The sequence below is a fragment of the Plectropomus leopardus genome, chromosome 2, assembly GCF_008729295.1.
Source record: "Plectropomus leopardus isolate mb chromosome 2, YSFRI_Pleo_2.0, whole genome shotgun sequence".
Classification (NCBI taxonomy): Eukaryota; Metazoa; Chordata; class Actinopteri; order Perciformes; family Serranidae; genus Plectropomus; species Plectropomus leopardus.
Window position 1 is genome coordinate 24,177,394 of NC_056464.1, and position 23,321 is coordinate 24,200,714.

The following is a 23,321-nucleotide window of genomic DNA, read 5'->3' on the forward strand; positions in this document are numbered from 1 at the left end:
TCCTGAAAGTCGAGGATGAGAATCATTAGTTGGATGCCTGTCAGTCTACAGAGAATCTTCAAGTCGGGTTATTATTTTATTTTTTGTCAGTCGATCTAATTCTGGGGATGTTTAGATCCCCAGATGTAGCTGCTCGTCTCCAGTTGAGGATGCTGTTTACCTAGACCCAGGATGACGCTGAGTGAGACGGAGGCAGCTACCCACAGGAAGGAAAGCGTTGCCGGGTCAGGCTCCGTCATAGTTATTTTTAGCCTTCTGCTCAGAGGTGGTGAATTTACAGCTCAAAGCAACTCAGTATGATACAGTCTCTGGCTTTTGTTTAATATCTAGTGTCGGTAAATATTTTGTTGAACATTTCTGAGCCGTCTTTGGTGAAATAAGCATGCATTAGCTCAGAGGGATAACTTTACTATATGATTTGAACATCGCTGTGACTCAAAACGTCCTGCGAAACTCTGCTCAGACTCTCCACTATGTAGAAAAAAATAAACAAATGGTGGAATAGCCAATATGACTCGACAAACATTATTCTGAGATTATTCTGTACAACCCTGTAATGAGTATAAACAGCAGCAGGATGGTTTGTGTTATTGACTCAAAATAAACTTCTGTGCTGCATTTTCACCGTAATGATGGAATGTGTCAAACACTGGTGAAACAATTGTTGTGTTTCTGACAGTTTTTGGATAAAAAATGAGCTTATTGACACAAAAGAATAAGCTAAATGAGGCTCTGAATACACAGAAAAAAGTGTTGGTTTTGGCCATGGGATTTGCTGACAACATTAAATATTATGATCATTATCTTTAAATTACCTACAGAAAATGTAAACACATTTGTTGGTCTGTTTGTGCATTAATATGGACATGATACCAATTCGCTATATGTGTGTATTTGTGCAACTTTACATGTTTTTTCTTCATCCAGTCCTAGTAATAGTACAGTATGTCATTTATGTTGCAGATATGGTATGCAGTCTAAATAAGCTTAACTTCATTGTGTGAACAAGAATGTGTGTGTTTAGAAAAGGGGCATGTAACAAGTACCACACGCAGCAAACAGCAGGGAATGAACTAAAACATCATCTCAGCGTAAAAGAGACATTAACAACAAAGAGAAACAAATAAATCCCACCACGTCTTACTATGGAGTAACCCATAGTCAAAGTCAGACTTTGGATTAGGATGGAGCTTATAGACACACACGTGCTCACCCAACAGCTACAAGGGGGGACATCTACAAATCCTATGAAATAAATTGAAAAGATATGCGGGGAAGATCATCTTTCCACGAAACATAGCAGAGACATAATTCACTAACTGATTGACTGGCTATCTGGTTGATCCCTGTTACATAACATATAGTTGTTTCCCATATTGACTTTCAGAACATGGTGTGTATGAATGCGTGTGTGAGTGAGTGTGTATGTTAGTTTACTCCAGGGGGCAGCACGGAGTCTTGAGTTCACCTGAAACTTCCTGTCTCACTGTTTTCATCTGTTCACCTCAGTGGTTAAATAAAAAATAATTTCTAAACAGGGTCAAATAGGGCCATGGCTGATAAAAAATGTGCCTTTGACTCATTTAAAAGATAGAACTTTGGAAAAAGCCAGAGATGGTAATCCAGAGAAAAGACTGACTGTAGTAATTATTACTGGTCATTATTTGCTGCTATAACACCATAAAGCCAAAATGATGTAGGTCTACTATATTGCAAACGTAAATACAGTGGAAAAGTAAATACAGAGAAAAAAAAACTAATCTGTTCTGCAAACTTGACTGCATCATGAAAGCGATTTTGTGTACCTGTGGATGCAAAGAATTGTATTGAAAATTCAAGAAAGAAAAAAATATATATTCAAAAGTACCCAAATAGACTTGTCTTGCAACAGACATTTTGACTTGTCATCAACATAATATGATAGTTCTGTTTGTATGTACCACAGTCAGAGCCCTGTTATTATGCACCTTTTCTGCTGTGACAAGTCAGAAAATCTGGTGTGACAATAAAGACAAAAAAATGCAACATTTTTTTCTGAGGTGTGATGACACTTTTCACTGAAGTGAAGATGAACAAACAATGTATGAAAAGTTTATCACTGACATCATCATCTGTTTGTTTACTGAACAATAAATGCAACACACACTCACTTGTGTGTGAATGTGTGTGCATGTGTGTCAGCTAGGGCTGTACAATTAGATATTATCCAGATCGCAACATGGCTAAGTTCAATATCTAATATTGATAAAGGCAAAATGTGTCACAACAAACCATTACAAATGACACACAGTGGTGGTACAGATATTTCCTGGCCGACAAATCATCCCCCACATGTATAAGGGACATTCTTGTTTGGTACAGACCCCAGCAAATATCACATCATCCCCATATATATATTTACTGTGAAAGTCAAATGCAAACATTACTATTCCCACCAAAGTTAGGACTCACACAATCACAATTTCTGTCAAAATGGTTTCTTTTGCAAATCGTGTGGCTCTTTTTTCTCAGGTCTGATATTCTCTTCCTCATCACAGCTGTGGTCAAGTGCTTCACAGTGGGTTGCACACTCAATGTGACCTTACCACAAAGTGGCATGTGCAAGACAGATAAGCTTTATTCATAGATCAGATACATGAGATTAGAGCTGTATCAAAATGCAGTATATATACTGTGCTGTGTTTAGACTAATAACTTACTGGTATGACTGGAAAAGCTGATGGAAGTGTGAGCAAGTATGTGGACACCCTATTCCAAATAATGGTCTGGACTAGGCACACGTCCAATAAAGGGAAATCTTCATGTTGCAGAAAAAAAGGTAATTTCCTGTTTTAAGATGACATTGCCTCTGTGCACAAAGCGAGACTGATGAATAAGTCTGGTGAGAACTCATCTGACCTGCACACAGCCTGAACTGCAACACCTTTATGATAAATCTGAAAGGGAGCCAGGCTAACATCATGTCCAACATCAGCGGTCAAACTCAATAATGCTTTATAGCTATAAGGAAAAGAAACCCCACAACTGTGTTCCACAAACTAGGAAAACCTCATGAGAAGAATGGAGCAGAATATTAATTCCCATTGCTCTGTAATAAGATTTCTAACTGTTTTTCATAGGCATAATGTTCAGGTGTCCACAAACCTTTGGCCATATAGTGCACTGTCAAATTAAGGCTGAAGTGCCACAAAAACATCCTTTAAAAAATCTAAATCAGTCAGTTTTATCTCTTCAAATTCAAATGGGATTTTGGCCCCCGGAGGACAAAGATTAAATCTAATTGAAATTCATGATCAGTGTGGCAGCGCTTTAAAAAGGGGGGCTGACAAAAATGAATGGTGAGAGAGTTTTCTGTATGAAAAACAGGGCGTTATGACCTGAATGTGGCTCCAATTATCCTGCTCACTGGTATTAAAGGCTTGAACGAAGAAGGTCCTCAGAGAGAGAGAGAGAGGTGGGCAGATACAGAAACTGACAGCGAGGAAGAGAGAATGAAAAAGACAAAAAAAAAAAAAAAAAAGGACTGTCATTTCCACTGAGATCACAGCCATCCAAAGTCGGAAGTCACCGGTGCATGCACGCTTCAGTGGAGGCAAAATTGGGCTGTGGGAGCTTCCCTCAGCTGAGAGACAGATAACCTTCAGTTTTTCTCTCAACAACAACTCTGCCTTGTGTAATCCCCTCTGATGTAATACAGGGAAGCTCCGACGTCACCACAATGCTAACTTGATTGCTGCTCTAGGAGGATTATTGAGGTCAAGTACAGACGTGATTCAAACACATCCTCTGCTGCCACGGCTGTACGCAGTTGTCTGGTGGGATTGCAGAAGGTCTTTTTTTATCGTAGTTATTTGTTTCAATCTGAAAAAAAAAAGCTTTTCCAATTGACTGAAGTTAAATAAATATCTCAAAGGCAAACACATATAGTTTAGCATTTTTTTTTAAAAATAAAAGCTTCTTAAGTTATACACTGCACAGTTACAAGGCCAAAATCTCCCGGTTGGTTTATTACAGTTTGGGTGCTATGACCTGTAAATCCTTCAGATCAGGTATTTTGGCAATGAGAGGAAGTTAAAATTAATCTAAACCATCAGTTTCAGAGGAAGCATGTAGTAGAAGCTGAAAATACAACTGAGACTGTGGTTTGGGTTTTCTGGGGGGCATCAGGAAGAGAGAGTGATATGAAATGCTCCAAAGGTCCTGAAGTTTGGGCTGAAATAGTATGCACTGTGACCACTTGGCTGCCACATTTCTGGCCACTTTTTTGTGGTGTTATTATTATTATTATTATTTTGGCCTTTTTACATTTTCCAATTAGTAACTGCTGGCTATCAGAAAAAAATATCCATCCCCTTCAGCTTGTAAAACTTTTTAAACTGATATTTCGTTTACAGTGTTTGGTGCAGAGAATGTACATCTGAAAAACTTTTGGTGCTGGAAAAAGTGCTGGATTAATCTGTTTTGTTGACTTGACACTTTGTTTTTAGTTGCTGTTTGCTCATTCCGGAGGTACATTTTGTACACAAAAGGGATAATATTAATATTAGTTTGTGTTCCAGAAGAAATGCACACAATAAGTTACAGAACGAGACTTCACAATGAGATTAAAATTTTCTGGAGTATCTGACCACCACTAACACTATATATGTATTGTATAGTGAAGCACTCTGTGACTCTAGTTCAGAAAAGCTCTATAGAAATAACGTTTATTATCATTTATTGTAATAATTATTAATTGCTAATGAATATTACATGGGATGTGACTAGTATTGACTAAAACATAGATGAGAAAAATCACATTAAATTTATTGGGGCGTATCAGTGTTGAGCAAATCTTTGGTTGGACTTTTCTTGTCAATTATTTTGTGATAAGCATTAATGTCAGTGGCCCAAAGGTTTATTTAAACACAACTGATGTGAACATGCCCTAATATGGGTATACTGAAGGGAAGCTCAAGTATTTGTCAACCATGGTATTATTCTCATATTTTAGTCCATTCATTATGACTAATGGTCACGATGAGACAACAAAATCATCTTCTCTCTTTTGGTTAGAAGTGGTAAATGTACAACTCATTGCAACTTAGTACAACACAATCTCTGGCTTTTTGTTTGATAGCCTCAAAAAATGTTGTTGCACAGTGATCCCCTGTTAGTGCCATAGACTTGTTTACTATATGAATGCCACCGTTAATCGGTACATCTTTCTGAGCCCATTAGACTTTATGTGAAAAAAACAACAACAAAAGAAACCCCCGAATGGTCAAATCTTAGTATTGGACAGCTAATTCTATTCCACTTGGCATAATTCTGAGTAAGGTACAGCCCTAATACTTAACATGCACTAACAAACAATCACACGAACAATTATGAACTGTACTGAACTGTTCTGAACTGAAGCCTCTTTGACTTTTGTCATTTGTTTGCTTTCCTCACTTGCGTTTCTCTTTTTGAGCATGGAGCTTAACTGCCAATCAGAGTGATTTCATTCACACATTCATAATGTTGAATTGCCCAAAAAAACAGCCAAAAAGAACCATCTAGTGTCAACGGTGTGGGATACACTGCACAAATTAGGGCGACAAATGCTTAGCAACAGCCTGAGAGACCGTCGACTTGGTATGTCAGGGCCCTTAATCATCACTGATGAGAGTTGACACAGAAAGTAGTACCTATGAAATCAAAATGGACAAATACAACACTAATAATACCCAGGTTTACAAATACAGTACAGACATTGCCCTTCAGTGTTCAGATGTTTTACTAACATCTGTTGCAGGTTAGTAGGTCTCGCCTCTTCCTACCTGCAGATGGTTGTTCTTGCCGGAGGCTGCCACCATGTCCCACTGGCTACAAGACTTCTTGGGCACCCTGTGGGTTGTGCGACTGCCAAAGCCGCCACCCACCTCATCGTACGGGTTCTCCATCACATTTTCAGGCAGGTTGCTGGAGCTCTGGCTCCGAGTGATCATGGGGACCACCCTGGGGTTCGATGGCGCAGTTTGTGGTGATGTGGAAGCTGCAGGGGATCCAGGGACCATGAGGTGGCCTGACGAGGAAGTGGGAGAGTTGGGAGTGAAGGTGAAACCAGACCAGAGGGGCAGGGTGGGGATGCGGCCTCCACCTGTACTGGCGTTGTTCTCCTGCCCCTGGAAGGCACTGCTGGAGTTGAGGTTTTCCATGGAGCGGAAGATGGGTTTGTTCACTGAGGGAGGAAGGCAAAATAAAGTCCCATTTTACACAGAAAAATTAGGAACATGTTTTATTTTTTTCTACTCATCTAATACAAAATTGAAACACTACGACTGGACGATTAATCGCATTTTATATTTGTTTATGATTTTGGCTTCCTTCAATTTTCGGGACAAGATAACTTGATAACTTGACAAGATAATTTGTCTTTTATTTTGTAAATCAAGTTTACCCCTTTCAAGCGGATGCTTTCCATCCTTTCCCTCGAATGTGCAAACAGAAGTTTCAGCATGAGTTGAAAACACTGATATCAGAAAAGTATTGAGGTATATTATATTTTATTTCATTCCCACGGATGCTGTGCAGGACAGGCAGACAAAAAATAACACAAACTAACTAGCAGAGGAAGACCAGAGTCTCAGTGTGTTCTGTGTTCCGTTTTCACATTTATATGTCATATAACTTGAATTTAAAATTACAGTGCTGTTGGTCCCTTTTCCCAAAAATGTCCGTATTTTCAATATAAAATGCTATTTATACAAATTGCACAAAAGGCAAAGAAAATGTAATAATTTTTGCCTATTTCGGCCACAGGCGGTCATAATGATCATACAGATTTTGCCGCAGTTAAATTGATACATTTTCTCCTGAGAAAGAAACCACGCAGGCACAGGGAGAACATGCAAACTTCGCACAGAAGGGAGTTCCAACCCAGGGTCAAACCAGGGACTCTCTTGCTGTGAGGCAACAGCGCTAACCACGACACCACCGTGCTGCCAATGTTTACAAACTTTTGTAGTTTTATCTTTTTTGCACAATAAAAAAAAAACAACACAAAAATGACAGAGACATGCAGTGCAGGGAGAGACAGAAAACCCATTGGGCTTATTTAGAGCCTCCACCTAAATAATGTAATGCAATGTAAATTTTAAAAAGTTAGGCTATACAGATCAAATCATACATAAAATAATATGACTAGATGGCACACACAAAAATAATGCAAGTAAGTGTAGTTAAACTTTTTTGGTGTCACTTTGTTTTTTAAAATAATATCTTCACACAAGACATGCATTACTCTCTATATCGGGTATTTATCATGAGAGGTTATAGATATATGGTGGTTCAAATGACCAGTCATGGTCTTGCTAGTAGGTATGGAATTCTGGCCCTTCTAGTGTTAAGGAGAGCATAAAGTAACTGCGTCAGTGTCTTGTTGTAAAGGGGTGTCTGGCTGCAAGGTAAAGCTGTGAAAATATAGCATATACTGTAGGCGTTTTGGTGCTCCTATTTTTATGTGACTAAAATACATTTTGCTGCTTACCCTCTCCACATTTGCAAGAAACACCAATTTTACCTCACAGCTCTCATGTCATTCAAATGTTTCGTTTAGGATATGTCTGTTGAATGTGATTCACCAAAGTTGTAAAATGCTATTTTTACAGGTTATTTTTGCCATCATCAAGCAGCCCTATAAAGCACACATCAGATGTTTTCTCAGTCTCTCTCACACTTTACCTTGACTCTGTTCATTACAGATGGTCTCCTTTGGGGTGGGAGAGAATGACACCCTTGGCAGTATCCTGAGGTTGGAGTTCAGTGAGGCAGACACGACCAAACGCTGTGGCGAGGGCATCGGTGCAATGGGCACCTCTGTCACATACGTGGCGGGAACATACAGTGGCTTTGTTTTACTGGCCGCTCCAATCCTCCGCACCTGTCAAAGAACAAACACATTTCCAAATGCTTTTTCTGTTTTCTCCCACATAAATCCACTAAGTTCAACCGAGCGTCAAAAAACACAGCTGAGGCCTGAAGGCTGTGCGGAAATGTGTTGCGCTACAGTTCCTGTTACATCCAACAGAAGCAAGGAGGAAACCCACAACTTCTCTGTTGAAATACAGAGCTAATATTTTTTGACACAAGAATTAATGATCTCAATGGCTAAAGTCACCTTTTCAAATGTGTTTCAAATGTTAGTTTTAGTTTTAGTTTTTAGTTGAGACTTATTCAACAATAATATCCTTTGTAGGCAAAGCCTAATACAGCTTATTCCACTCTATTGCTGTCAAAAAACTGTAAGTGAGCCACATTGTTGCATTAAATGAAAAGTTCTTTCATTATGATGAACATCGATACTTAAGCTCAATTTAAGTGAATCCCACACACACATACAGTGGCGGACTCAAGGCACCAACTTTGAAGTATGTAAGGAAGCCTATAGTTTCCATAGTAGTCTAATAGTAATAGTAGTCATAATAGTCTCCATTTAAAGGGTACTCTTTTGTGCACTACATCAGGTTTTCTCCACTGAAATGGTACTTTAGGGACCCCTTTATCACATTTCCTTGCACACCATAGACGGCACTTTGTCATGTTTTGTTCCACACGACCTCCCCAAAAACACCAGGGTGTAACACTGCTTTAAATACCTGCTTACACAGTAAATCCACAACTAAAAATAGTCCCCAACAAAAAACTATACAATGCCAAATCATTTTAGGGACTTACTTAGCTTTTCGTAAAAATTAAAGTTAGTATGTGTGACAAGTTTTTGAAGATTTACATTTTCAATAAGAGCACATGGTCTTGGGGCTTAGAGCCACAAACAAGGTAGGGAAGTCAGAAAGTATTGAAAGATGAATTGCATCGTTGGTTTTGGTCTTTAATCGGTATTTCTTGACAATAACATGCAGGATATTGTCAGCTTTGTTCTTTATTCTAAATTCAAACTCTGAAAACATTTTTCAAAAAATCTCTGGTTGCATTGATAGACTAACTATAAAAGAACTGCTTTCTCACCTGCCACCAGTCACTGTTGGTCTTTTTCAGAAGAATAAACCGTTCGCCCTCCCTGATGCAGACTTGCCGACCATCAGCACCACGGTAGTTGTAGTCATACTGGGCCTCAAGGACCACCGTGCCACTTGGGACCCCACACACTGTCATGCCCCTGGGGGTCACCACAGGCGTTGCAGTAGATTGCTGGTGCCCCACAGAACGCCGCCAAGTCCCAGACAGCATGGCTCTTTACACGATTCTGCTCAGCAAGCTTTTCTGGAAGCGTGCTGATGGCTGATACTGGTGATACTGGTCACGTAAGCACAGGGCAGGTGAGACTGTAGCCAGGCCAGTGCCATGTTCTGAAACAAAGAAAGAAAGGAGAGAGAGAGAGAGAAAGAGATTACTGAAGCTGTCAGAGAACAATGAAAAACCGTACCTGGCTGTGTGAAGGTTCAAAGGGAAAGAACATAAATCCTTTTCATGGTAAAAATGGAAATCTGGGTTAATCTGGGGAAAATCACCAACATGTATGATAACATATAGAAAACTAGAAAACTTTTTTAACATCACCTTGTGCTTTTGAAAAAATATGATGGGCAATTTTTTACCTGTTTTGCTTTCTGGTGAATTTTTTTATTAGAAGATACATACCGCTCTCACTTCTCAGAGTTGTGTGTATTTTCTCATCCAGTGTTAATTTAGTTTATTTCCAACAACACCAAACTTTTGCTTCGATCAATCAACTGAGAACATTATTTTCAGTTTAATAAATGATAAAACAATCTTTAGTCACAGCCAGGCCAGGGCAGGGACAGAAAAAAAAAAAAACAAAACAGGCAGAGAGCAGGGCACCAGTGGCCGATGGGCATACAGTTTTTGAAGGGCATCAAGACCAAACAGAGGAGTTATGACAACCATGACCGTCATGACCAGCATGAAATTTCTGCACTGGTTGCAGCAAGGACTAAATATAATATATATATATATATATATATATATATATATATATATATATATATATATATATATGAAATAAATACTCTTCTAATGTGTCAAAAGTTGGGCAATTATTATCAACTATTTTCATTTTTCAACTATTTTCAATTTTATTCATTAATTAATTAATTATTTAAAATGTGAATTCAAATCTAAAAAGATATTTGCAATAATGATAATAATAAGGGAGCAAATCATCAAATTTAAGAAACTGGAATGAGTGAATCTGGTATTTTTCCATGATATATAACTTAGACAATTAATGCATTACCAAAAAAATTGGCTATTAATTTTCTGCAGATTAACCAGTCAATTAAGAGATTAATTATTTGAGAACTAAAAAGAGGTAATAACTGCTATTGCCAACATGTATAAATAAAATAAAACAAATCACACAAAAAAAATCCACTTCCAATGTTTATGTAGTTGTAAGGCATGAGGATGAAATGTCACTGCAGCTATTTGCACACAACCACTTTTCTATTGTCCTTTCATCCTGGTAGAATTCAGGGACACGTGTGAGTGAATAACTTATGCGTTTGGAGGATGTAAGGAGCGCAGTATACCCAAAATAGCATCTGTCTCCGCTCTCCACCTGAGCCAGCATCCCCAAGCTAAACCCCTGCTCTACCCAGCCAAGACCCGCTTACATAAGAGAACATCTAACTTTCTGCCAGACACATAGCAATACAGCCTCGCACGCACCCACTAACCCCCCCAAGCACACACTCACAGATACACACAACACAGAAACATCCCGAGGCGCCTAACAACAGTGCTTCATTCACGGTCAGGCCTAACCCATCTCAGCCTGGGTGTGAGAAGAGGAGAGACAGCAAACAAGGGAAAATTAATAGAGACATGCATGTTTACCGAGGACACAGGAGGACAGAGAGGAATCAGAAACTGTAAATGGACAACACAAACAAGAAGAAAAGTCTGGGAGATACCAAAGACAGTGCATAAAGAGCACATAGTCAGGATAAGATGGAAAAAATAAAAAATAGAGGAACTGAGAAGCTGGATGGAGCTGTGAGCCCGGTGTAGGCCATGGGAGGGAGGGCAGGGTTCACTGGCTGAACCTTCATAATCCCACTGTTATTAAAGCACAGGAATGAATCTGTAACCCCCACCGCTACAGAGAATTACAGTAAAATCCCCCAGTACCAGCATATGGAGCTGAAGCACTGCCTGCCTGGCTAACAGTGGCACAGAGGAGCATTAAGGCACTTCATATCAAAATGTTATGAATCTGAATAAAGTCGTTCTTCATTGAGTATATATATGTAAAAAAAAACACACTAGACAGACATCGGCTGAAGTCTCTTCTTTTAAATTAGTGATTAGTGGCTATAATAAAGTGGGACATCAAACAGTTGGCACAAGTCTGTCGTTGTGCTTGACAGAAAGTGTAAATACCAATATATCCCATACGATTAAAAGCAAAGGGATCCATGCCCCATAATCACTGAGAGAATCAGATGTACAGAAGAGTATTTACGGCATTTTTAGTGAGACTTTGTTTGTTACATGATTCTTAAATAATAATGTATGTGAAATTTGTGAATGCACGATTAAAAGTAAGACTATGTAAGTTTTGCTGAGTAGAGACCACATTTACGGGTTAATAATGCTTAAATGTAGTTTAAATGTTGCACAAGTAAAGTCATAAAGTCAGTGACCTGATTCAGTAATGTCAGTTATGCAGCAACAGCTTTCTTACACTTTATTCACATACTTCTTGGATAGTCCCATTTCCCGAATTTGGAAATCGTTCTTCCGTCTTTGGTGTGTTTATGAGATTTAAGTTGCGAAATGGAAACAACATGGACACTACAAACACCAAGTATAGCAAAACCTGAGAATATGAGTATTTCAAATTGAGAAAGAGTGTGTTTTATTGACTATGCATAAAATGTTTAATTTGTAGGAGGCAGATTTTCCCCCCAAAGTTACATAGTCACACTTTAAAGGTTCTGTATTTGATATTCAGAGAATGAAAAGACATAGTTGAGTAATGGCATCCTGAGCAAAGAATGAAGTCGTGCTCCCTCTGTGTGTGCTGTAATTCAAGCTTCTCTATGGTTTGTTGTAGTAAGTCGTTCTGGTATTTAGTGCTGCTTATGGCACGGTTGGCTACTAGCTGCCTATTTAGTCTTCTCCATGTGAGAACCAAGTCCAGGGAACTCACATGCTCTAAATTTTGCATAAGACCTCTTCAAGCCTGTCTATGTCACACCCACAACTTGTTTTCATATTAAAAAAGTAAGCCTGGTGAAGCACAGCTTGCACTGGCTCTTTTACACTTGCAAAAAATGTTAAAATAAATGTCAAGATTTAAGTTGGTCCTCAGCCCAGTCCTCTGATGTGCAGCAAGCCTCTTCTACATTTTTTAAAATCCTCCTCCTCACTGCCTTCACTGGCAGTTTTGACTGTGACATGTCACTTACAGGACTGATCAGATCTGTCATGTATGGAGTCTGTACCTGTACATGTGAAACTGAATACACTACAGCTTTCTCTGTGATGTTGTGCCATATGTTAATTCATTCATGTGTGTTTTTCTTGGTTGTGAGAAATAAAGAATGTGTGTGTAATGCAAGAAGAATATGTAAGCTGATCTTATCTAAATTAAATGCCACTGTGGCTTTGATTGGAGAGCAAGTGCTATGACATTTTCTATTGAGCTGAACTAGAATAATAATTTTGATGCTTAAAGTGTTCAAAACACTCTTCTAAGAACTGCCGTTGAACTCAGGAGGGACAGAGGCAAAAGTAAGAGGTGCAAGGCAAGCAAGCAAACAGGAAGCTACATACACATCAAGGTTCACCGCAGTTTTGTTCATATCCTCTCCACTTGACGTGTAACGTGTCAAGCAGATGAGTTACAGCCTGTAAATGCTGACAGCCAACAGAGTCTGTTGTGCTTAAACATAGCGATGCTGAGTTGTTCTGTTGCTCCATCTAACTGCTGCGCAGCTTTGTGAGTAGCATTAATTACTACCAAGCTGAGCCGTGAAGTAGAGCGTAGTTATTGTTTTTGGCTTAACAATCCTGCTGCATGGCTTCAGTAAAGTTTAATTTAGTATTTAGATGGGCAGGAAAGAATACGATAATACTCTGTGTTTAAAGAATACATACAGCGGTGCAGATCATACGACCTGTCCATGCTTTTTATCATGAGTTCCTTTCCCTGCACACACAGGAAGAGCTCTTCTGATACTGCTGCACACCTGTTTGCCTTTTCCTGTCTCTCGAAACACAGAACCAATCTATGATATCCAGCTTCTGTGGGGCTTTCTCTAACCTAATATTCCTTTATATGGTTTCAGGACTACCTGTCTCTAAGATAGCAATAGGGTTGGGTATCTTTTGGGATTCTTCCATTACCAGTCCAACAACGATACTTTTAAAAAGATACTGGTGCCTACACTGTGCCTAAACTGATACTTCAGAACAATGAAGCACAAAACAATTAATGACACTCAAGAACGGTGTTTTTATTGCAATGGCAAATTTAAACTTCAAATTGTTAGTGTGTTCTTAACAGTTTAAAGAACACTTAGTTGCATCTTGTATTAAAAGGTTGGGTGGCCATGCTCCAAGACATGACAGACGTGGGTTTCTATTCATTTAAAAAGCCCAAAATGTCTTTATATATCTCTTTTATATTAAACTGGTCCCACAGTCATAATTCAACTGATTCAAGTGACTGGCTATGCTTGGAGTCCTGTGTGTAAGCAGAGGAATATGAGAAAAGCTGCTTTCCGTTTTTGTGCTGCACGAAAACATTTTACAATACACATTAAAACTTTAATTTAAAACCATGATTACAAACTACGCCATTCTTGAATGAAGCTGTTTCTGTTTGTTTTCCTCATTAATTAATTACTGTTTTATTCTGTTTAAACTGTACTTTCAAAATCATGTGTAAATGAGGGCATTCCCCTTAATTATCTTCGATATTTTAATATGTTGAATTAATGAATGAATTTGATGAGCTAGGGTTCTATCCTCAATTCACTCACCAGCACAGGTGCAAATGTCCTTCACAGGCACAGGAGGCTATATTGTGTGCAAATTAGGCTGTTACAGCAGGGTTAAAGTCCCTGGTTGTATTATTTAGAGTTTGGGCACTTTAACGATGTTCCCAAAGGACAACAGCTCAGACGGCTTGCTAAATGGAGACAGGATAAGTCAGAAATGGTGCAATCCTTCCTCACTCCATGACTCAAGCTTTTAATTATAGTTCTTGTGTCTGATTCATAACCTAAATGGCTATTTGACTATGGACAAACAAAAATGCTGGAATTATTTTCACCATAAATAGCAAAACCCAAATTACTCCACGGTGAAGAGGGGATGAAAATGAAGAAAACAAACTGTGAGGATAATAAATTAGGATCTACAAAAGGAAAAATGAGGCCAGACTGTTTCCATTTGCAGGTCAGATGGCAGTGGAGAGGGTACTGGCGTCATACACCCAAACATACAGAGAGGCCCATATGGTGTCAGAGACAGACACAGGCACCCCGTCACGGCTGTTGAGAGGCAACAATCATTTGTGCCAAGGGCTGAGGGCACAGGGCTTATGTTGTGGTGTCAACAACACAAATAGGGAGATGAATGGGAAACCAATGAGGGAAGGAATCATGAAGAATAGGAATGGAAAGAAAGGGAAGCAAAAAAGACGAAGTTGGAAAAAACTCAGAGAGAATGCTACATTTTAGTTGACTGTCTGGCTTCGCTTGAGTGCTTCACTCCAACTCAGACTGTGTGTGCACGAAAGTCAGACTGAGGCGAAGAAATGGAGACAATTTGTGCATGCATGCAAGAGAGACAGAGAGAGAGAGCAACTCACCATGGTCCTGAAGTGAGAGTTTCTTGTCAACAAGGTCAGCAGCTCACTCTGCAGTCAAACCCATGCATGCAAACCCATGGATAAACCCTACAAACAAAACAAAAAAACATGAGACATGTTAAAAATATTAAAATTTTATATCAACTGCTGACCTGACAAGGATTAGAGAGCAAACAGAGAGGGGTTATAAAAAACGTGGGGCAGAGAGCCACTTAAATGGACTCAAGCTACAGTAGCAGTTCCCTCTTGCAGAAAAAAATCTCCACACCATCTCTCTCTCTAATGCACACACGCGCGCGCACACACACACACACACAGTTAATCCAATGCAGCTCAATGATCCTGCCTCCACTCACTGAACCCCTGCTAACCCTACCTTCCCCCAGCATTTTACCCGAGAGATAAAAACAGAGGAAGTGACAGAGAGAGCGTCAGCTGGCTATTACCCATTCATGCAAATAAACCATTTTTGAACTTGAGAAAGAGGAACAGAAAAAGAGTGAGAGAGGTCCTGTGTGTTGACCACACCAATGCAACCAGCATGCCAGTTTATTGATTGAGCTATTGATCCATACGCAGAGCTGGCTGGCCGACAGTGTCACTGGGCATCAGAGAGCCATCACACAGTTTCACCACATGGATGTTAGCAGTGAGGGCATTATGTTCACCTAAATAATCTGAGGTTTTATTTATTTACTTTCAAAGGGATATACGTTTAAATACAGCCAGACAGAATCATCAGCCACCAGCATTTCACATTTTCAGTCCAATCAACAATCCTGAAAGTCCACTAGATTAAGTACTTATGGATTATCGGCCCTCCTGCTGGTTTTTCATGTTTTAATCAACCATTTTCTAAAGCATACATCAATTTTTAGATTTAATCCCCAAATTTCAGGCAGTTATGGTTCTCAGCTCTTGCCACAATGTTTGAAAATCCACTTGAAAACTTGTTTGAGATTGATAATCCATCACAGTGAACATTTAGTTTCTTAAAAGCTTTAAGATCCCTTCCAGATGTGTTTATATACAGACAGATACTTTGCTTTTGAATAATTATTTGTTTTTTTACTAGGGCTGGGTATAGGGACTTATCAACAAAAATAACCCAGTAGCAAGTAGTATTGAAATGTTTCCAATAAAACGATGCCTGCATTTGGTTCTTTTTGCATCATGGGTCTGGTCCTGGACCCTGCCCAATTTCCTGCTGAATCAGTAAACCCTCTCAGGAACCACTCTCCTGATGGCACCGTCAGTTTAATATCTGCTCAGTTAACAAGAGCTAACACGGCAGCAGCTGACTTCAAACAATGATTCTGTTGTGAAACCTGTTAATAACCGTGAGGGAATATTAGCCGTGTGATGCTAACAGTTAGCCTTGTTACTTCGTCCCCAGCATGGAGCTCACACTCCCGCAGCAGCAGTAACAACACATACAGTCTGTGGTGTGATGACTTTTTTTTACTTTTAGCTTTTTGGCTTTATTTCATAGGATAGCTTAAGCAAGAAAGGGGGAGAGAGGGATTGACATGCAGCAAAGGGCCACAGGTTGCAGTCAAACCTAAGGCCACTGCAGCGAGGACACAGTCTCAGTACATGAGGCGTCCACTGTACAAGGTCACATGATGGGTATCGGATGAAGTACTTTATTGGTATTGGTATCACATTAAGGATACTGGTATCGTAATCACCCAACCCTAGCTTCTACACAAAAAGTTTAATAAGCTAATTTAAAAAATCTTAAAATTAGATCTATTCCTTCTTTGTCATTAAAAAAATCTGCATGAAAATGTTCATTTCAGAAGTTTAACACAACAATATGTCTCCTAATTTACTGAAAGGTCCATTTCAGGGCTGGAAATTATCTTTTTTTGTCCACCTGCCACTGTGGCTGCTGGACTCCAAAATCTACCGGCCACTTAACAGATAACCAGTTTTATTTTGGCCAGTGAGTGAAGCAAATCTAGCAGCCACTTGCATATTTGACCAATATTTGGCTGGTGGCTGGTGCTAATTTCCAACCTTGGTCCTTTTTCAGCAATCTCAGAACCCATGGGTTATTGGTCCGATGACAATATAGCTTCTGGGGGCAACAGCCAATACTTGGGGCTTCAGGTGTAAACAGCAGATACTGGATTGGCCAATCTTAATCAACAGATACAGTAAATGATTATGAATGCAGATATGAAAATGAATGCATTCCACCTCTTATGATCCACACACGGACTGTTTACCTGCTGATTCTGCATCCATATGCAAATATGTTTATAGATATTACATTTTAAGTGTTTGTGATGGAGGTTTCATATTTCCACGTCACACTTCTCACAAACTCACGCTTTGCATACAAGTGAAACCCAGATTTAAGGTGAATTCACTGAAACTTCGGGGCACAGAGGTGCAGCGGTATCTCGGATGATTCGGGGTGTGGGTGCCAATCTGTGCATAGTTTGCATGCTCCAGTGTGGGTTTTCTGTGGGTTCTCTGGCTTCCTCCCAAAGAGTAAAAAGAGTAAAGACATGCAGGTTAATTGGTGACTACAAATTGTCTGTAGGTGTGAAGTATATCCCCCCCTTAAAAGGATATCAAAGTGAAGTCATAATGAGCACAAAACATTTTTTTAGTGTGGGGAAATTAAATCTTTTTGTCAAAGTAGCATTATCAACATATTGTGCCAGAGTTGTGAACAACCTTCTTTTTTGGAGTGTTCAAGGGCACACTGAGAACTAAGGGAGGTATAAAAACATATGGTATGCTCTGGGAAAAGCATCAGTGTTGTCAATATGTAGTTTATAAGCAAAGGCATGCATGCAAAAACACCTTAAGATAATGTTATCATGACACCCTTGAAGACACCCTGAGGGTGGAGGACACTGTGAGAGAGAGACGATGAATGCAAATTACCATGTAATAAATTATATGGTTTGGGGGAAGAAACAAGCAGATGATGTTTAGAAAGCATTTACAAAGCCGAGTAAGGACACAGAGCACCTGCTGTGATGATGCCAGAAAAGGACAGCACCACAAGCTTCATGAATAAAATGAGAAAGGAGTCGCGGTGTTTCCCTGCAGCTCCATATCATACTGAATAACCAGTAAGTGCTCCAAATAGCTCATGCTTCAACCCAAAGACAAGGGAGTTTAGCCCCCACAGAGATTGTTTAAGATCGCGGGGCTGATCGTCACACAGCAGGACAGGAGTGGACTGAAGGATGTCGGTGGAAAGTTTGGTGTCATATCATATCCATATTCATTCCATACGTTTGAAGTGGAAAGAGGGCAGCTTTAATAATCATGGCTACATGGTCTTCAAAGAGAGATGAGACATGGGGAAGAGGAGTATAGAGTGAATGAGGAACTTCAAAGGGCTTTTGCGTGCACTCCCACATCCGTATACACAGAGCAAACACACACACACACACGTACGCACTTAGACTGTACTGTATTTACATATTATGAATGTCTATAACCAAAGGGTTCAGAGGAAAATAACAGAGAAGTTGCTCCACATGATACACAATGATCTGCAACTTTAATCACCACAAAAAAAAGCTAACAGGACTGCTGATTTAATATCTGTGTCAGCCCAGTTCTTTACAGTGACATGAGCCATGCAGCCTGTGCATGATCTCTATTGTTACCTCCACCAAGGAGTTTCATGTTTTGGTTTGTTTGTTTTTCAGCAGGATTATGGAACAACATATGAACTGATTTTCATGAACCTTGGTAGAAGGATGGAGCATGGGCCAAGGAAGATCCCATGAAAAACACATTTTTTTATATCTTTTATTAAAACTGTAAAAGAGCCATTCTCATGAAAATAAGCATCCACAGTTGAAGCCAGGTAACCGTGTGTGAGGTGAAGCATTGCATCATGTATGTATCCACATCATTACGGGTAAAAGGTGTTGTAACACAGCAGTATATCTTGGATTAAGCACAGAAGTGCCTTGAAATTTTCCCTAAAATCAATGCTATACCACACCATGAGATACAACACTAAACTACACCTGAAACAGATTAAATGATCACAAAGAGTGAAATCTTTGATTCTGACAGCTCAACTTATTTTTAGGAATTGGCAATCAACAATGATATATGATTGTGCCATTTAACAGAACTGTTTATTTTAGTTTTTATTAGAATAAAAGAGCTGAGCAAGCTTGTCTAATGTAGAGAACTTGATGCTTGCAAATAGTGAGTTAAAAAAACAACACTATATGCTTCAACGTTAGTTTTTATATAGTAAGAGACAGGTTATGTTAAGGATCGCTCCATTGCATCAATGAACCATGATATCAGGCCCGTGCAAAAAAACATCCTGGACACAGAAACGGTGAAAAACAGTTGAACAGTACAGTTCCACAATGCAGTACTACACAGTTTTCAGTCTTGTCTTTTCTAACATGTATAATGTGTAAAGAAAAAATAAATTTGATTCTACTTTAACCAGACTTTTAAGTGTGGTGGCTGCCCCTAAAAGTCAAATCAAATTTTACCCCAAATAACTCTTATATGTCATGCTTTACAATATATACAACACAAGACACACTATCATTTAGGGCTACAACTAGCAATTACTTTCATTATCAATTACCCTAATTATTTTCTTGATAATCGATTAAATATTTTGTCAAAAAAAAAAAAAAAAAAGCGAAACATGCCCTGTGCAATTTCCCAGAGCCCCAAGCAGATGTCATCCAACGGTATGTTTTATACGACCAACTGTCGAAAGCAGTCAGTGTTTGATATTTTTGCTTAAAAAATTACAATAATTCAATAATCAAAATAGTTGCCGCCTAAATTTCTGTTGATTGATTTAGTGACTAATCGCTGCAGCTCTACAATCCTTAGATCCTCAATTTGGACAAAAAACTATACTAGAAAAAATTTAAAAAAAAAACATTTTCCTGATATTAATCAATTAACAAATGAAAACATTTAGCCTGACATCAATCCACTCTCAGCAGTTCTGCTGAGGACAGCCATGTGAAGGAGCGTTCACTTTGTCTGTGAATGTACAGAACTACTAGTGCTGATGTCTCTCTCTCCATATGAGACACATGCCTCAAGCCAAAACAGCCTTTCATCCTCCCAAAGCCATGCATTATTGATGATCAGACCAGAGAGAGAGACACTGAAACACACACTGCTTTTCCCAGTGTGACAGCTCGCTGCCTGTGTGAACGTGTATATGAATCCATTCCTCTGTGTGTGTGTGCATGTGTGCATGTGTGCGTGTGTGTGTGTGTATGTGTGTGTGAGACTAAACAGGTGGGCTGGATTCCTTCAGTGATTAGCTGTGTAAATTGTCAGACAGCCAATCAGAGCGAGATGATGACAGAAAAGCAGCCATTGGCTCATGCTCTCCGCTGTCATCATGACAACAACCTCTGTGACCAACTACCATCTCCAGTGTCTCCAGTATGTGTGTTATTTGTTTCTTGTTGCACATAACAACATCTCATATGTGTGATGCCATCATATCAAGCGTTTGCTGACGCAACACTTGTGTTTACAATGAACCCTGCAGCCTGAATCGACATGTAGCAAACTTCTTCAGAGAGAATTCACTCGTATAATATTCAAGTTCCCATTTCCCCAATTTGAATATAAACAACAACCACATAGACCAGCGTTTCCCAGTTAAGGAAAGTAGTGCAGGATTGCTAAAGGGGCATTTTAAACTCTTGAAAGAAATGATTATAATTCAAGCATTACATTTTTTAATTAGTTTATGCATTTTATATTTTTAAAAAAATGGGAGGTGAAAAATATGCTGCTAGTATACTTCTAGTTAAAGACTAATATGCTTATTTTCAGCAAGAGAAACAAGCTTGTGAAAAATGCTTGTTATTTCAAGCTGCTATTATGATGTAAGAGAGACACAGCATAAAAGATGCCGGCTTTTGTTTTTGAAATAGAACTGAGGTATAAATCAATGTATTGCTTTCAAAGATGATCGTCATGAATATATTACTTATACATCACAGGCTAAGCTATCTTTTTTGCTCAGTCAATTAATCTGTCAATAACACTTCAAAATCTGACAAGTTTATCTCACTTCAAAACATCTAGAAAACAATTTCCCTTGAAAAAGGTAAGCATATATAACTAATCTTAAGATATGTTTACTTTATACGTCATAACTTTATCTTTACTTTATATGTAAACATAATTTCAGATTAATTGTGGTTTACCTTTTTCAAGGCAATCAGTTTCTTAGATTTTTTTAAAGGAAGATTAAATTGTCTGATTTACAGTGTTTTTAATAGCCAATTAAATTGTTGCTAACAGTGTCAAAAATAAAGATTGTAATTATTTCAAAGACCCAAATTGCTCATTTGTCCAATAAATGGTCTTAAACCTAAAGCCATATTAAAAAAAATACTTGAAATAATCAGTGATTGTCAAACTTTTTGGCATTTTTTTCTGTCAGCCTAGTACTCATTTCAGCATCAAAAGGAGTGTTTGATTAATTTAAGACCTTGTCCTTCGTGCACTACTAAAAAATAAGTAAGATTAAAGTTGCAAAAATATGGATTTTGCAGCGTATAGATTTTTGTCAGCAGCAGTCAAACAGAATAAGGAATGTTGTAAATATTTATTCTATGTAATATAAACTGAAATAAACAATAATCATGTTTTCACATTCAAATTTACAGTTGTTAACTTTTTATCATATTTTCTGAATATGAGACAGATGAAAAAATCATGTTACTCCTCCATCTTATGCTGTCTTTAATGGCATTTTCTTAAATCTACCACAACCAATCAGATCCACAGAGTCTGCATCTTAATGTGGACACAACATGGATGCTACAAAGAAGATGTCTTTCTCTTTATTTCGCAGAGCGTTTAACGTTCCAGGTAAGTTTTATATTGCTATCCAAATATGGTGAGCTTTATATGAAAAATTGATTTTGTCCCAGACTTGTTGCTGCACCAGCGCATTTCCTATAATCACTAAATATTGCTTTACCTGACCAACGCTAATAAATAACTTATCTAATTGATCTAGCTCACTCTGTATGGACAACAAGTAACGGTTACAACCTAATACCATATACAAATTACAAGTGATTAAAAACTGAAATGCCCGAATTAATAAAAACTTTCTTTACATCAACCAAACTTCTCCTTTTGTCCACAGTATTTTTGCGTATTATGACATCAACTTGGCTAATTGTGTACTAGGCTTGGGTGGCATGTAATTTTTCATATCTTACTGAAATTATTATTAGCATATGATGGTATACGTGTGCGGTGTTAAGATTTTAAAAAATATGCTGTTATTCTCTCTCTGCTGTTGCTTGCCACCAGCTGTTTACAGTCCTGTAACAGTCCCTCCACCACTAGGTTTTAGATCTTTCAGCTCAGCTTCCTGTTCCACCAGTAGCGACCGGAGACAGAGCACTGGTGGTACATGCTGTGCACTACATACAGTGAGTTTAATAAAAAAGAGGAGTGCTTGTATATATGACAGTATTGAAAGAATACTTGCTAAATTTTCTGGTATACTATAATACTGTGATACCCCCCAAGCCTACTGTGTACCAGAATTTTCCATGACTTTCACAGTTGCTGTACCAATTTGCGGGGTTTTTTTACAAGAATTTTTTTTTCCTGTGGGGCACTCATTTTTCAGACACCACATGACTGCAGGGAAGGTCAATCACTGCTCATGAACTGCAGTCAAACTGGGCAGCAATGATGTTAACAGAAACATATCTTAATGTACTGTTAAATTTTAAAATTAGAAAGTTTGTGACCCAGCTGGCAGGCAGTGCTTTGTTTCAGCTGTTTCAGACATGGTGGCCAGGTCACAAACTTTCTCATTTTAAAGCTAAACACTTATGTTTCTGAAAACAATTGAGGTGAGAGACAGGCAATGCAGTGACATAATCTTAATTTATAATTGATCAGTGCTGTCTTGTTTGAGAGTTTGAGTTCAACAGCACTGACAAGATTGACAGCTGCATCAAATCTGATTATCTGTTTTAATTAATATGCAGTAATGCCATCAGAAGGACCACATCAAGGCAGTGGAATATGATTTTTCCCCAGATTATGTTTCTCATGTACTACTGTGTGCTGTCAGCAAACAGGACTAAAACATATTTTTATAAAAGTTACCGACCGTAGCTTTAAGCTTATGTTTGATCAACATGTTGCTTATACTTACATACCATTGGTCAACTGATGGCAAACACACAGCGTATTCCTCTTTTCACCATATTCCCAGAATATTCTTCAACTGAAGAAAATAAAATGTCACACAGAAGTCAAAAAGGATCTTTTGGAGAATAACAACACAGAGCTTCGCTCTCTGACTGGGCTTGGTGGGTTGCTGCTGAGCCTGTGGGAATGTGCGGAACATTGATGTTTCTAATGAAGAGCGCTGAGCTCCATTGATCCACCGGGGATGAGAGTGAGCTGTCAAAAGCTATCAGGCAAGTCAAAGACCCACTTTCAGCCCCGTGCAGCTGAA

General features: G+C 38.7%; 1 protein-coding gene across 1 annotated transcript in view; it reads right to left on the reverse strand.

Annotated features, from left to right (window-relative positions):
* Positions 1 to 23,321, reverse strand: part of arhgap9 (Rho GTPase activating protein 9) — a 62,879-nt gene that overhangs the window by 35,155 nt on the left and 4,403 nt on the right. Inside the window, exons 2-5 of the mRNA XM_042505762.1 lie at positions 14,831 to 14,917; positions 8,992 to 9,332; positions 7,708 to 7,906; positions 5,805 to 6,205 (exon numbers count right to left, since the gene is read on the reverse strand). Of these exons, the coding sequence (XP_042361696.1) occupies positions 5,805 to 6,205; positions 7,708 to 7,906; positions 8,992 to 9,213 (822 nt within the window). The 5' untranslated portion in view covers positions 9,214 to 9,332; positions 14,831 to 14,917. The remainder of the gene's footprint in view (positions 1 to 5,804; positions 6,206 to 7,707; positions 7,907 to 8,991; positions 9,333 to 14,830; positions 14,918 to 23,321) is intronic.